General features: G+C 40.6%; 1 protein-coding gene across 1 annotated transcript in view; it reads right to left on the bottom strand.

Moving 5' to 3' along the window:
• LOC150085095 (ATP-binding cassette sub-family C member 10-like) overlaps positions 1-14,559 on the bottom strand; it is a 121,693-nt gene that overhangs the window by 32,836 nt on the left and 74,298 nt on the right. The window contains exon 10 of the mRNA XM_090376464.1: positions 9,895-10,117. Within this exon, the coding sequence (XP_090232590.1) occupies positions 9,895-10,117 (223 nt within the window). The remainder of the gene's footprint in view (positions 1-9,894; positions 10,118-14,559) is intronic.

The raw sequence follows: 14,559 nt of genomic DNA on the forward strand, positions 1-14,559 counted from the left end.
TCTAACTATAACCATTCTTCCAGCAAAATATTGCGTAATGGAGAAAGTTGAAGGAAGAGGAATTCATTGCCAAATAGCTCTTTCCAGCATATCCCACACATTCTCAACAGGATTGAGATCAGATGAACGTGGGACAAGGGAGGATGGTAGAAATCAGAGTCATGTTCTCTGAACGATTCATGCATGACTCTGGTATGATGTGCTGTTGCATTGCCATTCAAAAAGTGGCCATCACCTTCAGGATAAAAGTGTAACACTGCAGAGTGCAGTAGATCTGATACAAAATTCAGGTACTCCCTGGATGACATACCTTTCACCGGTATTAACGGATTCAGTCCATGTCAATAAAACATTCCCCATAAAAATGATACCACCTCCAGATGCTTGGGTTGCCATCGCTTCATGAGGTTCTTGCCATAATCTCTACCTATCATCAGTGCTTTTTTGATTTTTGATTTGGTAGTTGTTGGCGCATCGGCTTCTGTGGCCATATTGCACCTCCCAAGGTTTTTGCAGTACTTTGATCCAAGCCCGAGGCGGGAATCGAACCCACGACCTTTGGGTTGCCGGGCGGGTACTTTACCCACTCGGCTAGCCCGATCGGCATCATCAGTGCAAAACAAAGGGTATCATGATGTCTGACTGCATGACTTTCTTTTATTGTTCCACTGTCCAATCATGACATTCTTTGCACTACTGCAAGCAGATTCCCTGTTTTTCTCTGAAACGTGGATTCCGAATAGGCAAGCAACTGTCAATACCCAATTTCTTCAATTCCCTGCACATGGTATGGTTGAAATAGGGCAATTCTGGGATTGGTTGAATTCAGATGTTATTTGCTGCACACTGGATGTCCTATTTTTCTATACAGTCCTTCGTACAGTACAACAGCTTTGCTCTGAAGTATTGTTTTACAACCATATTTGTACCTTTGAGACGTGGAAGAACTGCTTGCTTTCCAGTCATTAAAAACCTTTGAGATGGATGGTTTTGAGAACCCAGTTATGTCTTTCGTTTCTTGAATTGTGGCTCCTGCTAAACGTGAACCCACGATAAGAACTTTTTCAAAGTCTGATCAATCATGCATTTCCACCATTCTGGCTTCAGATTACTGCAGCGGAATGTACAGTCTTTATGCTCAACGAGGCAACACATCATCACCTCACATCACATTTTTCTTTGCATCTATTTGCATTTATTCGTATATTTACTTCAATTTCTTCTGTCTATGATTGTCATAATATAAAGGTTAGTATTTTTGGCCAGTGTGTGTGTGTATATTCATAATGCTAATGATTGTTTTAAAATTAAAGCACACTTTCATACCACAACTAAAAATAAAATAATTTTGAATTTCATTCATTCAGGTAGTTTTAGTATATAAACTAATACAGATATTTCTGCTGAAATTTTTTTTACTGCTGTTATTGATTTTAGGTAGCATTAACATCTAAGGCCATTTTTTTTTCCTGTTATGCCTGTAAAAATATGCATTTATGGCCAAGTTGTATGTTGTGTGCAGGTTGTGTTGTGCAGCTTGAAATAACTCATGGGAAAGCCTTTATATTTTAAGACCAGTCTCTAAAAGATTTGAATCCAGACCTCTCCAAATGAGTGATAAAACCACTAATCTGCCATAAAGAATCTTTTTTTTATCTGGTCATGCATTGCATTGCATTGCAGAAATATATTGTAATAATACATTACTTTCAAAAACAGAAATTGTTGGGTTAGTAACCTTTAATTACATTAGATTTTGTAAAGTTATTATATAATTCTTCTTTACAGAGGGCATTTAAGTGTGGAAGGTGAATGAGGATGGTAGTTATTGACAAAATTAAGTACTGTGTAGTCATTGAGTACCTTAATTTATAGGGAATATCACTGAAAGAAATTCATGAAGACATGCAGCAAACATTAGCGGAATCTTGCCCTTCATACGCCACCATCAAAAACTGGGTTACAGAATTTAAGCATAGATGAAAGTGTTGAAGATGCACCCTGCAGTGGGAAGGCTGTGGATGCCATTCATGACATGATCATGCAAGACTGCAGGATAATATAGAAGTGTATTGAGACAACATTCAAAATCTCATACAGACGAGCTCACATTTTAAGAATGAAGAAGGTTACTTCAAGATGGGTCCCTGAAGCCCTGAATGTAATCACAAGCAGAAAAGAGTGAGGTGTCATTGTGAGACTTTAGAGCATTTTAAAGCTAATGAAGCTCAGTTTGAGGAGGAAGGAGGATGTCACTATGGATGAAATATAGGTGGACCACTTCGACCCTGAAACAATAAAAACAGTGGAAGCATCCCTCTTTTCTCCCTCCTAAAAAGTATTGAGTGCAGAAATCAGATAGGAAAGTCATGGCATCCATCTTCTGGTATCCAGAAGGAGTGATCATTGTTGATTTCCTGAAATGAGGTGCCAGAACTATCAATGAACTATCGATGAAGTTTTATGTTTTTATGTTTGCTATAAAATATTCATTCTGATGTTCTATTCTGCCATTGTAAGCTTCTCTACTCTGCATGCCATCCGGTGCAGAAGCCCTAAACCATTGTATCTTCCAATGTATCACTGATGTTATTATTATTATTATTGCTCTAATATTATTTCTTTCTGATTGGGGGATCCACCTCGTGAAGGGTATTGCTACCAAGTACACAGAGGGGTTGTTATGTCTGGTGTAAATGTTGGTCAAGGCACTCTCTGACTATCCCATAAGTGTTCAGGATTGCGACTTTCTGGAGTTCCTTGTAGGTGTTCTCTGGGAGATCTATTGCCGCTATGATGCAATGGTCGTTACTTGTTGCATATGCCACATCTCTTTGATCTCCTATCTTAGGTTTGTGTACTTCCCAATTTTTTCTTCATGGGTTTTCTGGAAGTTGCTACTGCGGGCTCCTCGGCAACGTATTTTCTATAGTTTATGGTGTCGATTACCTGGTCCTGGATGGCAAGCATGAATCCTTCAGTCTTGGGGAAGAGCGTTCCACTCATGAGCCATGCATTGGAGTGATCTTGATGGAGGTCACCGTATTGTCTGCCATGTAGTGTCTTCTTTGCCCATCCTTCTAGCTTCATTTGTGCCATCTGGGTTTGGTTTGGTTTGGTTTGGTTTGGGGTTTATTGGCGCATCAGCAACTGAGGCTATAATGCGCCAAATACCGGTCATATATAAAAAGTGAAAATATTCAGTGACCTAAGTAGTTAGGCCACCATGTCGAGATATAAAAGGAGTAAAACTACAAAACATATGAGCAAAGGAATGCCAAATGAATTTTAAATTCGATTAAAAAGGTTTACTAATTTTAAAAAGTTAAAAACAGCAGACACATTATCATTGTCGGATAAAATCTGACTGAGTGTATAAGGCTCAGCCAGAGGACTAAAAGCGGTAAAATAAAAATCACGTTCGTGTCTAAAACGTGGACACTCGGTTAAAATGTGGCGTATGCTTAAATAGGTGTCACAATTCTCACACATAGGACAGTCATCTGCCCTCAGCAAAAAGGCATGTGTAAGATGACTGTGTCCTATGCGGAGCCGAGCTAAAACAACTTCCTCTCTGCGATTCCTGCGCAGACTAGACTGCCAATGTCGGATTACAGGCTTTATCTGATAGAGCTTGTTTGTGACTTGCTCATGCCAGGATTGTTGCCATTGGGACAGTAATTTATCGTGTATTAACTGCCTGTAGTCTGTATAGGGGGCTAACAGGCAATAACTGTTTTGGGGTTCAGGTGACCTGGCTGCAGCATCTGCCAGTTCATTTCCCACTATCCCAATGTGGCTTGGAATCCAGCAGAAACGAATGTCAAATGAACACTCAAACAAAGAATGCAACGTCTGCTGAATCCGGGTCACAAATGGATGAGGATTATACCTCCTACCCGATAAAGCCTGCAGTGTACTTAGAGAATCAGCGTACACCATACACTTTTGGTACCTATGGGTTTTAATGTGGTCCAAGGCTAACTCTATAGCATACAACTCGGCTGTATATATGCTACATTGTTGGGGAATCTTTCCAGATATAGAAAGACCTGGAAAGATAGCAGCAGATCCAACAGACAACTCTGACTTCGAGCCATCAGTGAAGACAGGCAGGAAGTCGGAGTATTCGACCCGGTGGGCAGCATAGAGTTGGTGGTAGATAGAAGATGGAGTTATGGACTTACCCCAATTTTTAAGGGAGAAGTCGCATGATGGTAGGCAAGCATGCCAGGGTGGAAGTGGTTGCCTTGGTGACTGGGCAACATTGTCTACCATGATGTTGAGCTCTCTGAGCAGCTCTTGGACACGGATACCAAAAGGCCGATTGGCAGTCTGACGAGTGTTATATAGGTTTTTCCATCGTGGCTTGAAAACGGATGTCCACGTAGGGTTGTCTGGCAGGGATTTTAATTTAAGCGTATATTTTAAAGACAATTGCTTTCGTCGAAATGACAGAGGCGGTTCCGTTGCTTCTACATATAAACTCTGGACAGGGGATGTTCTAAATGCTCCAGTAGCAATGCGGATGGCTTGGTGGTGAACTGGGTCCAGCCACCTAAGTACACTGTCTCTAGCCGATGCGTACACTTGGGACCCATAGTCTAGTTTAGATCGGACAAGTACATGGTAGAGGCTGAGTAAAGTGGAGCGGTCTGCTCCCCATTTATTCGAGGAAATAGAGCGTAGAAGATTCAACCCTCTTGTGCACTTTGTCCGCAGTTGACGAATATAAGGTAGAAATGTCAACTTCTTGTCGAAAATGAGCCCCAAGAATTTTGTCTCGGGTGCTACTGGAATGATGTCTTGTCCGAGTTTTAGTTCTGGTTCAGGGTGAAGGTTCCGTTTGCGACAAAAGTGTACGCAGACTGTCTTCTGTGGCGAGAACCTAAACCCATTAGTCACTGCCCAAGAGTTGACGTGGTCTATGGCATGCTGCAATTGCCTTTCAATGACCCTCATATTGCATGATTGCAAAAAGATGCTAAAGTCATCTACAAAGAGGGCACTGTTTACGGTTGGAGGAAGTTGTTCAGTTATAGAGTTAACTTTGATTGCAAAAAGCATAACGCTTAAAACTGATCCTTGTGGAACTCCCTCTTCTTGGCAGAATGGCCGGGAGAGGGTGGATCCTACACGAACTTGGAAAGACCGGTCTGTAAGAAAGTTTTTGATAAAGAGGGCAATGTGTCCTCTAAGACCAAAGTTATGTATGTCTTTTAGAATTCCATATCTCCAAGCCATGTCGTACGCTTTTTGCATATCAAAGAAAACCGACACCTGGTGCTCACGCTTCAGGAAAGCATCACGTATAGATGTTTCCAAGCGGATTAAATGGTCAAGTGTTGACCTGTTCCTTCGGAAGCCACACTGTATCCTGGAAATGAGGTCGTTAAATTCTAAATACCACAAAAGACGAGCATTGACCATTCTTTCCAGGATCTTGCACAAGCAGCTCGTCAGAGCGATAGGACGGTAATTTTTTGGTATTTTTGGATCCTTTCCTGGTTTCGGAAAGGGAAGGACGATTGCCATATGCCATGAGTCCGGAAAAGTCTCTTCAATATAGATTCTATTATAGAGACAAAGCAAACGATCCATGGATTCCGATGAAAGGTGTTTGATCATCTCATAATGGATGTCGTCTGGACCAACAGCACTCGCCTTGGATAGTGAAAGTGCTGCTTTCAGCTCCGATTGTGTAAAGGGCTGATTGTATTCCTCGCAATTGTTAGAGGAGAGCTTCAGGTGATGTTTCTCTGCTCTTTGTTTGACTGCGAGGAACTCTGGGGGGTAGGATGTTTCTGAAGATACTTCAGCAAATGTCTCCCCGAGAGTATTTACAATTGCAGTTACATCTGCAATTGTACATCCATTATGTTCCAGGATCGACGAAGGGTGTGAGTTGTATTTACCCTTCATTTTCCGAACTTTGTCCCAGATGACTTTGGGATCGGCTGCCCGGGTAAGGGAGGATGAAAATTTGATCCAACATTCCTTTTGGCTCTGACGTCTTATGTACCGTGCTTTGGCACGTGCACGTTTGAAGGCTATTAAATTACCCATGGTGGGGTAACGACGAAATATTCCCCATGCTTTGTTTTGAGCCTTCCTAGCTGCTGTGCATTCTCCATTCCACCATGGTTTTGGAAAACGTGGAAACCGGGATGATGTCCTTGAAATTGCAACTGCTGCTGCCTGGACTATACTTTCTGTGATGTGATTTACTGCCTCATTAATTGGCTCCTGGCCGACTATAGTGGTATTAAACGTTGCCAGATGTTGAAAGGCATTCCAGTCAGCCTGATCAAGCTTCCACCGCGGTAAACTAAATGGAAGACATGGTCTACCACTAGTTAGGGTGATTATCACGGGGAAGTGATCGCTTCCATATGGGTTCTCCTCCACCTCCCAAGCAAATGAAGGAAGGAGAGAAGGGGAGCAGATAGAAGGATCAATGGCAGAGAAAGTACGAGTAGGCATGTGGAAGAAGGTGTTTGTTCCCACATTTAGGAGGGAGAGATCATTGTCAGTGAGCATATGCTCTATGACTCGTCCCCTTCCATTGATGTCAGCACTACCCCACAGAGTATTATGTCCATTGAAATCCCCAAGAATTAAACAAGGGGAAGGCAATTGCATAATAAGATCATCAAGGTCTTTCTGGGGGATGTCAGTCCCAGGTGGCAAATAAACAGAGCAGACAGTTAATAAGAACCCCACTGTAAGGCGAATTGCTACAGCTTCAATGCTAGTTGTAAGCTGCAAAGGCTGAAATGGGATCTGGTTGCCGACGAGGATTGCGACTCCTCCGTGGGCAGAACCATCCACAATTCTGTCCTTACGAATGATGGTAATATTATGCATGGTGGGGTCATCATTTGCCTTTAAATAAGTCTCCTGTATGCAAAAGCAAACTGGTTTGTGCTTTTGCAGGAGTGCCTTGATGTCGTCAGTATTTTGCCGAAATCCACGACAATTCCACTGTAGGAATTTACCCATTATTTGGACTTGGTGGGTCCATCAGGCGGCTTCCGAGGTGCTGAGGGCTTAATTTTGTCAGTCTTGGATTTATCTTTCTTGGGGAAGTATGGACGCTGTCCTGTGTCCATTTCTTCCTCAGCGAAGAGTTCCAAAACCGACTCATCATGTACCTCCTTCTGCTCAACATCCATATTTTCCTGGGTACTAGGTGTTACTTCCCCTTTCTTATTCTTTTCTTTTGCTTTTGTTACTTGTGGAGCATTAGGAGGTATCGATATAGGAGTGGCAGCTGATTGGTCCTTTTGTGCAGGTTTTTCGGAGCTTAAAAGATAACGTGCAATGGGAGTAAATGATTCTTTTGGAGGGACGGACATGTCCGTCTGAGTCCCAATCGAACATCTCCCTGCTACCTTCTGGGCGTAGGTAGGTTTTTTGATGTTAAGAGGTTTCACTGCTTTTCTTGCCTCCTGGTACGATATGTTGAGCTCTGCCTTCAGCCGTTGAATTTCTTTTTCTTCTTTCCACCTCTGGCATGCCCTTGAATAGGCCGGATGTTCTCCCTCACAGTTAATGCAGGTGGGTTTAGTGGCTGAACATGCTGTTGTTTCGTGGTCCTTTGCACCGCACCGGGCGCATGCAAGGACTCCACGGCAGGCCATTTGAGAATGTCCATACTTCTGACACTTAAAACACCGTAAAGGGTTCGGAATGTATGGACGTACTGGACAGTTGATGTATCCAGCTTTAATCTCATCAGGAGGTTTGGGAGAGTTAAAAGTCAGGATAACACTCCTGGTTTTAACATTTTTCCCATCCCTTCGCGCAGTGATTCTCTTGACGGCAGTAACTCCCTGTGGTTTTAGTTCGGAGCAGATTTCCTCCTCGGTGACATCGAGAAGGTCCCACTCCGAAATGACACCTCTCGATGAATTTAGGGTTCTGTGTGGTGTCACTGTTATGGGTATTCCTCCGATTGATGTTACTCGGAGTAGATGTTCAGACTGCCTGTCATTTTTTGTTTCAATCAAGAGGTCTCCAGACCGGAGCCTCTTAACTGATTTGGGAGAACCTGCTAACCCGTCTAACCCTTTCTGAATAAAAAAGGGCGACATTTTGCCAATCGGTTTTTCAGTGGTGGAATGCATAATAAGAAATCTTGGGACAGGCCCTGATGATGATGTTTCAGTTCGCTGCCTCTTTGTCGCAATAATATTATCTGCCTCTCCGTCTATGTTTTCAGATAGGGACCGGGTTGGGGCCCCTGAAGAAGTGAGTTTATCAGGATTCATGGAGTTTTTTTAGTTGTTCAGTGCCCGGGCTCCCCACCCACCACGGAGCCCAAAGGGACGCCCACTACCCGGCATGCAATAAATGCGCTCGGGAGTGGGACGCCAGGGCTACCCAGACACTATACCCGCACCGCCGCCAGCCTGAATCCTGTCCCTCGGACCATGAGGGTAGGGGCGTGGCATTGACACGGTTGACACTCGCAGGCGAGCCTACTAGCCGATTGATCCTAGCCGGGCCTTCCAGGACCACCCGTCTTGTCGAAGCAGGGGCCAAAGTGGTGTATTGAAGCTGGGCCCCTCAACCACCAGGATCCCCCTTTCCGAATTTCCACGGGTCGCAGCGCACGGCAAACACGCCGGATTCCATTGATGTAAGCCCGGAACCTAGGCTGTGAGCGTTGGATCCCAGTGATGCTAGTCTGGAAGTCCAGCAGCGTCACTGGGAGGTCCCCTCACCACGTACAGGTGCCCACGTCGAGGGGTCCATCTGGGTGGGACAGGACTCCTCACTCAGGTTGAGTGGGGTATACTGCTTGTCTATCTTCCTTATGGCCTGGTAGAGTGCTGTTGTGTGCTTCTAGAAGTAATCCTTCAGGTTAGCTATTGCTGTTTTCTGTTGCTTGATGGGGTTTGTTAGGCCTCTTCCTCCCTCTTTTTCCAAGCTATTATCAGTCTCTCTCCACAGCTGACCTTTTTTTTTTTTTTTTTTTTCATGAAATATGCAGTAAAAGTGTGGTTTTTTTTTTTTTTTTTTTAATGAAATATGCACTAAAAGTATGTTTCACGACAAAATAAATTTTTGAAATTTTAAAACTGATGTAAACTAACATTTTATTTGACATAGATGAACTAAACTGTTCTGTTCTTTTTGACAAGAATATACACAAGCATCTAACTTAGCTTTATTTTGTAACACTATCTTTCATTGCTGTAATGGTTAAAACTTACATTCAACATATTTGAAGAAAACAATACTCACAGAAAATAAAGTAATCCTCATGTAAGCTGCCAGTTTGTGAGAATATCTTTTTAAACAGCAAATAATTAAGAAACCTATTCGCTGTTTAAAATTAAAGAATTAAACTAAAACATTTTCAGAAAAACTAAACAAATCACAGAAAACAGAAAGGTGTTACGTCTGATACTAAAACAAAACACACTTGTGGCAGGGCTTAGCACATGCCAAACTCTAAAACAAAAATAAGCAAAGCAGGCATTAAAGTGATTCTGGTTACATTAATAACTTCAGTACTTCTAAATTTAAAAACTCATCAAAAACTTAAACTAAAATCCTAAAGAAAATAAACTTGCTGTAAAATTGTAAGAAACACTGACTCAGAAACAATGATTTTTATTATTATTATTTTTAGTAGTAGTAGTAGAAGTGGTGATATACAATCCAAGAAAGAAAGCTTATAAAGCATCAGCCAAAAAAAAAAAAAAAAAAAAGACTTCATCTGCCTAAGAAAACAAACACATTGAAAAATTCCATCAGTGCATTTATAAAAGTTTCAACACTTCATCTTATATATTTAATCAACTTTATAAACACATATTCACAAATCAGCGTTTATTAGAGTAAAGACATCAATAATAAATTCACAAAATCCTTAATACATACCTTTAGAATAGTATTTAAAAGTTTTTGATGTATACAAGTAGCAGCACATATTCCACCATATGCATAAAGAAAAGCTCTTAGTAATGTAAAGATGCTGTTCACCACAGCCATGCATCCAAACACAGTCAAGTAAAATTTCATGTTATTATTGTTAGTTGGTTCTTCTTGTTTAGTGGCTGTATCATATTCATTATCATCACCACTATAGTCAGGGTCTGTATAACTAAATTAAGAAAAATCAGTTTATAAGTTCATAACCAACAAAAAAGGAAAAACAGCTAGACTAAACTAGAGTTATATAAAAAAAAATTAAAATTAACTGATATTTATAAGAGAGAAAATTTTATATCATCGAACACTGCTTCCATGAATTCACACTAACAACCTAATAACTAATTTAAAATGAAAAGACTGCAATACATTATTTTTCAAAATGACAACATTGCACTGCATTGGATTACCATAATTTAGTACACTTAATAATTAATTAATTTAGCATATTTAACTGATAATAAGTAAATACAGCCACTCCCTGACTTACATAAGGGTTGCGTTCCATGAAACACTACATAAATCAGAATTTTCCAAAATACTTATGCAGCACTTGCAACTATGTGTGCTGAATTTGATTGAAGCAAAAAAGAAATGTTTGACAAACATGTAAACAGAATTATTTATTCATTTTTTTTATCTCGTGGCAGGAAAAATTTCAAAATTATAAAATTAAAAAACAGAGAGGAGACAGGCATAATGTCAGCAAGTTTTACCTTTCGAGTTTTGTTGCCAGAATTAACTCTCCAGCTGATAAACACGCCGTTGTGGAAGTTGAGGGCTGTGCAGATTTAGAAGGGTTTTTTCCCAACACATCACACATCACAAACTTTCTCTGCAGCTGCAGAATCGGCACTGACGACTTCACCATAGCTTTTCCATCTTCAATATGTTTTGTGATCATGTTGATCTTAAATGTTGATCCTTTTACATGCACTGTCCCTTAAAATAGTATTCACTGTTGAAGCAGTGAGACCTAATTCTGTGCAATAGAAGACAAACTTTCTCCTGCTTCATACTTCTTAATCAATCATCTTCATTTCTAAATCAATTTTGTTTCGTTTCCTAGCACTGCCAGCACTTGCACTTTCCATTGGTCCCTTTCCCTTCACCATTGTAATAAGTAAATAGTAATGAAGAGAAGATTCTGAAAATTTATTTATGTTTTTTATATGATTGAAGATTTCAGTGAAGGGGAACTCATTTCACCATAATACTGTAAAGTAAAATTATACAGGAATTTTTCTAGCAGGGATAAGGAGGTGATTATTCCCTTGTATAAGGCAATGGTCAGGCCACACCTTGAGTACTGTATACAGGTCTGGAGGCCTCATTTCAAGAAGGATGTGGAGCTGCTGGAACAAGTACAGAGAAGGGCAACAAGATTAGTGAATGGAACAAAGGGTTGCTCTTATGAAGAAAGGCTTAAGTTTTGCAAATTATAGTGTCTGGAGACTAGGCACCGGCGAGGTGATCTGATAGAGGTGTATAAAGCCTTGAATGGTTTGAGCATGCTCAATGCCGATGGGATTCTTTCTCTTTTAGAATAATCACCTGAGAGGGCATAAATTCAGATTGAGCAAATGTAGGATAGATGTAGGATAGATGTGCGGAAAATTGCCTTTAGCCAGCGGGTAGTTGGTTGGTGGAACAGACTTCCATCCCTTGTTGTGGAAGTTGATAGCCTAAATAAATTTAAGGCTCAGCTGGACTGGTATTTCGAATGAATGGAGGGGTGAAATGGAAGTGGGTTTTTTTGGCTGATACTGCATAAGCTTGCTTTCTTGCATCATATGCCTCTACTAATGCTAATAATGCTAAAAACCCACAGAATTACAGTTATCGGTATTATCACAAATGCAATAAGATTGAGTTTACTTTCTTCTAACAGAAAGCCCAATAAACCGGAAAGTGCAAATTGATTTTATTTGAACGCAAATTATAAGAATCAATTTTGAACGCAAAAGGCGTTCAAAATTGATTCTTATAACGGAACATGTGATAATAATGAAAGTGTAGTGCAATTTCCATTATAAAAATGACCTTTTAGAGAGATAGATAGCTTAGCTATACAGTGTATAGTGAAAATTTCAACTTTGAGGTCTTGGAATGAACTATCAAAAAGAAAAAAAAACAACAATGTGGTTCACATTACGATATTTTCATGATACATCCATTTATTTTTACAGGATACAAAATACGTTTCCACGATTTTTTTTAAGTTTGCACCAGCTGGCAAAGACTTATGTAAAGTCAGATTTCCATAAGTCGAGTATTATGTAAGCCGGGGAGTGCCTGCACATTAAAGTACCTTATGTTTTGAAGCTCTGTGACTTGACTCCTTTTCCAAGGTAATAATAACAAAATGAAATTTACAATTCAAAGCCAGTATATTTTGCATCCTGTCAAAAACACAATGAACTGTAGCATAAGGGAAACACAAACCAAAGTTTGAGCGAGCTCTGACAGATTACTCGGTGAGCTTAACCTGAGAGGTGTCTAGTTGAGAAAGCCTTTTTTCCATTAATGGATGCTCCACTCCCTAATTCTTGGGGAGGGAAGCAATCCCCTTACCATTATTAACACTGCTAACAACTGCTTTAGTGCAAAAGTCTACAGAAAACAAATGGGCCATTTACCAGTCTAAACCTTTATGCTATGAATTAAAATGGGTATAATCAACGATTTGACCAAGAGGATTCTCTGAGGATTTGGCCAGAAGATAACCTATAATAAGAACACAATATTATAATAGATATTTTAAAAAACAAATACTCAGTATTTTATCAGTAAAATAAAATACTAATAATTTTCTTAGCATTTTATTTTACTAATAAAATTAAAAAACAAAAAAAAAAAAAAAAACAGCAGACAAATTTGGTACTCTCACCTAACAGCCACCCACTCAGTGATGAGAGATAAAATGTGGACCTCTGCTTCATTGCAACACAAACCTGTTCCATGAAAAGAGAGATTTATTAGCTTGACTGTGAGTGTGGAAGTTCTACATAGGCAGGACAATTGAAAGGCTTAAAACCATGGAGAGACCAACACATCGACCACAGTAGAGAACTTTTTTTTTGGCTGTTGCTGTAAAAACTTGCTTTCTTGCATCATATGCCTCTACTAATGCTAATACCATTAACATTCAGCTTACTTAATCCACACCAACTGGGCTAGCCCGAGTGGGTAAAGTACCTGCCTGGCAACCCAAAGGTTGCGGGTTCGAATCCTGCCTCGGGGTTGGATCAGAGTACTTCAAACAGGCCTCTGGGGTTGGGTAAATTCATATTGTGATTTTAAATGTTTCTCACCAATCATTTATAAAATAAAACAAGGATATATTTACAATTAAAATAACTTTACAACTAAAAAGGATAAAATACATTAAAATACCGGGTTAAGAGCGATAAAACCGACCGTGGCTTTCGAAGGCTGCTGCCTTCTTCCTCAGTGGTAGCTTCCTTGTACTATGGTGCATCTTAAGTAGCAGCAGGTTTATGGTCTAAATCACGTGTTTCATCACCATGTGTTCTATTCTCCCATGTACTGGGACTGGAAGCAGCTCGGGAGTGCATCATATGAATCGTTCATCCCTTCTGAGGATCGTAGTCTCAAAGAGGGGATGAATCTGTAAACCTTTGTCTCTATTAATGTTCTCTGTCGAATTAATCCGCAAACTCTCGAGCCACTTGTGGTCCCAGAACCTATGCGCCCGATCAATGATGATAGCTTCATCCGGGGAGATCTGGTGTTGCTTCTCCCAAAAATGTTCGGCCACGGCAGACTTGCCATAATCTGTGTTCCTTATTGCCCTTGTGTGCTCACCCAGACGTTCTTTGAGACGGCGTTTTGTTTCCCCTACATAACATTCCCCACAATCCGGGCATTTAATCAAACGACTCCACTAGCATTCTCTTTTTGAATGGGGTCTTTTACTTGTGACACGATTGTGTGCAGCTTCCGGCCTGAAATCTGCACACAACGCGTCTGATAGTTTCTTAGTACCCTAGTTATATGCTCAGTTAAGCCCGGATAGTAGGGAATGTATGCAGTGGCTATTGGAGTGAAGGGCTTGCCTCTTCTCTGATTTTCTCCAATATACTTTTGTATAATCCTCTGGGGGTAGCCACACTTTGTAAGATCTGCCGTGACACATTCATATTCTTCTTTCCTATCCTCGGAGGTACTACAATGCTATTTTGCCCTATCTATTAACGTTCTGAACACACTGTTCCTATGATGATTGGTCTGGGCAGAATTATAATGTGAGTACTGGCCTTTACACATCAGTTTCCTATAGACTTTAGTTTTTAGTTGTTGGCCTTCTCTACAGACCAATACATCTAGGAACGGCAAAAATCCTTCTTCCTCTACCTCCGAGGTAAATTGTATGAATGGGGAGAAGCCATTTAGAAAATTCAACACTTCATTTTCACTCGCCTTTTGAATAATTGAGAATGTATCATCGACATATCTCTTCCATGGGCGCATAGGGAGATCTCGACCATTAAATATTCTAGCCTCGAGCTCTTCCATAGCTAGATTAGCTATAATCGTGCTAATGGGGGAGCCCATGGCTGTATCGTTAACCTGCTTATACATAATATTACC

This window comes from Mastigoproctus giganteus, chromosome 6, assembly GCF_048544385.1.
Source record: "Mastigoproctus giganteus isolate SK-2022 chromosome 6, ASM4854438v1, whole genome shotgun sequence".
In the NCBI taxonomy this organism is placed as follows: domain Eukaryota; kingdom Metazoa; phylum Arthropoda; class Arachnida; order Uropygi; family Thelyphonidae; genus Mastigoproctus; species Mastigoproctus giganteus.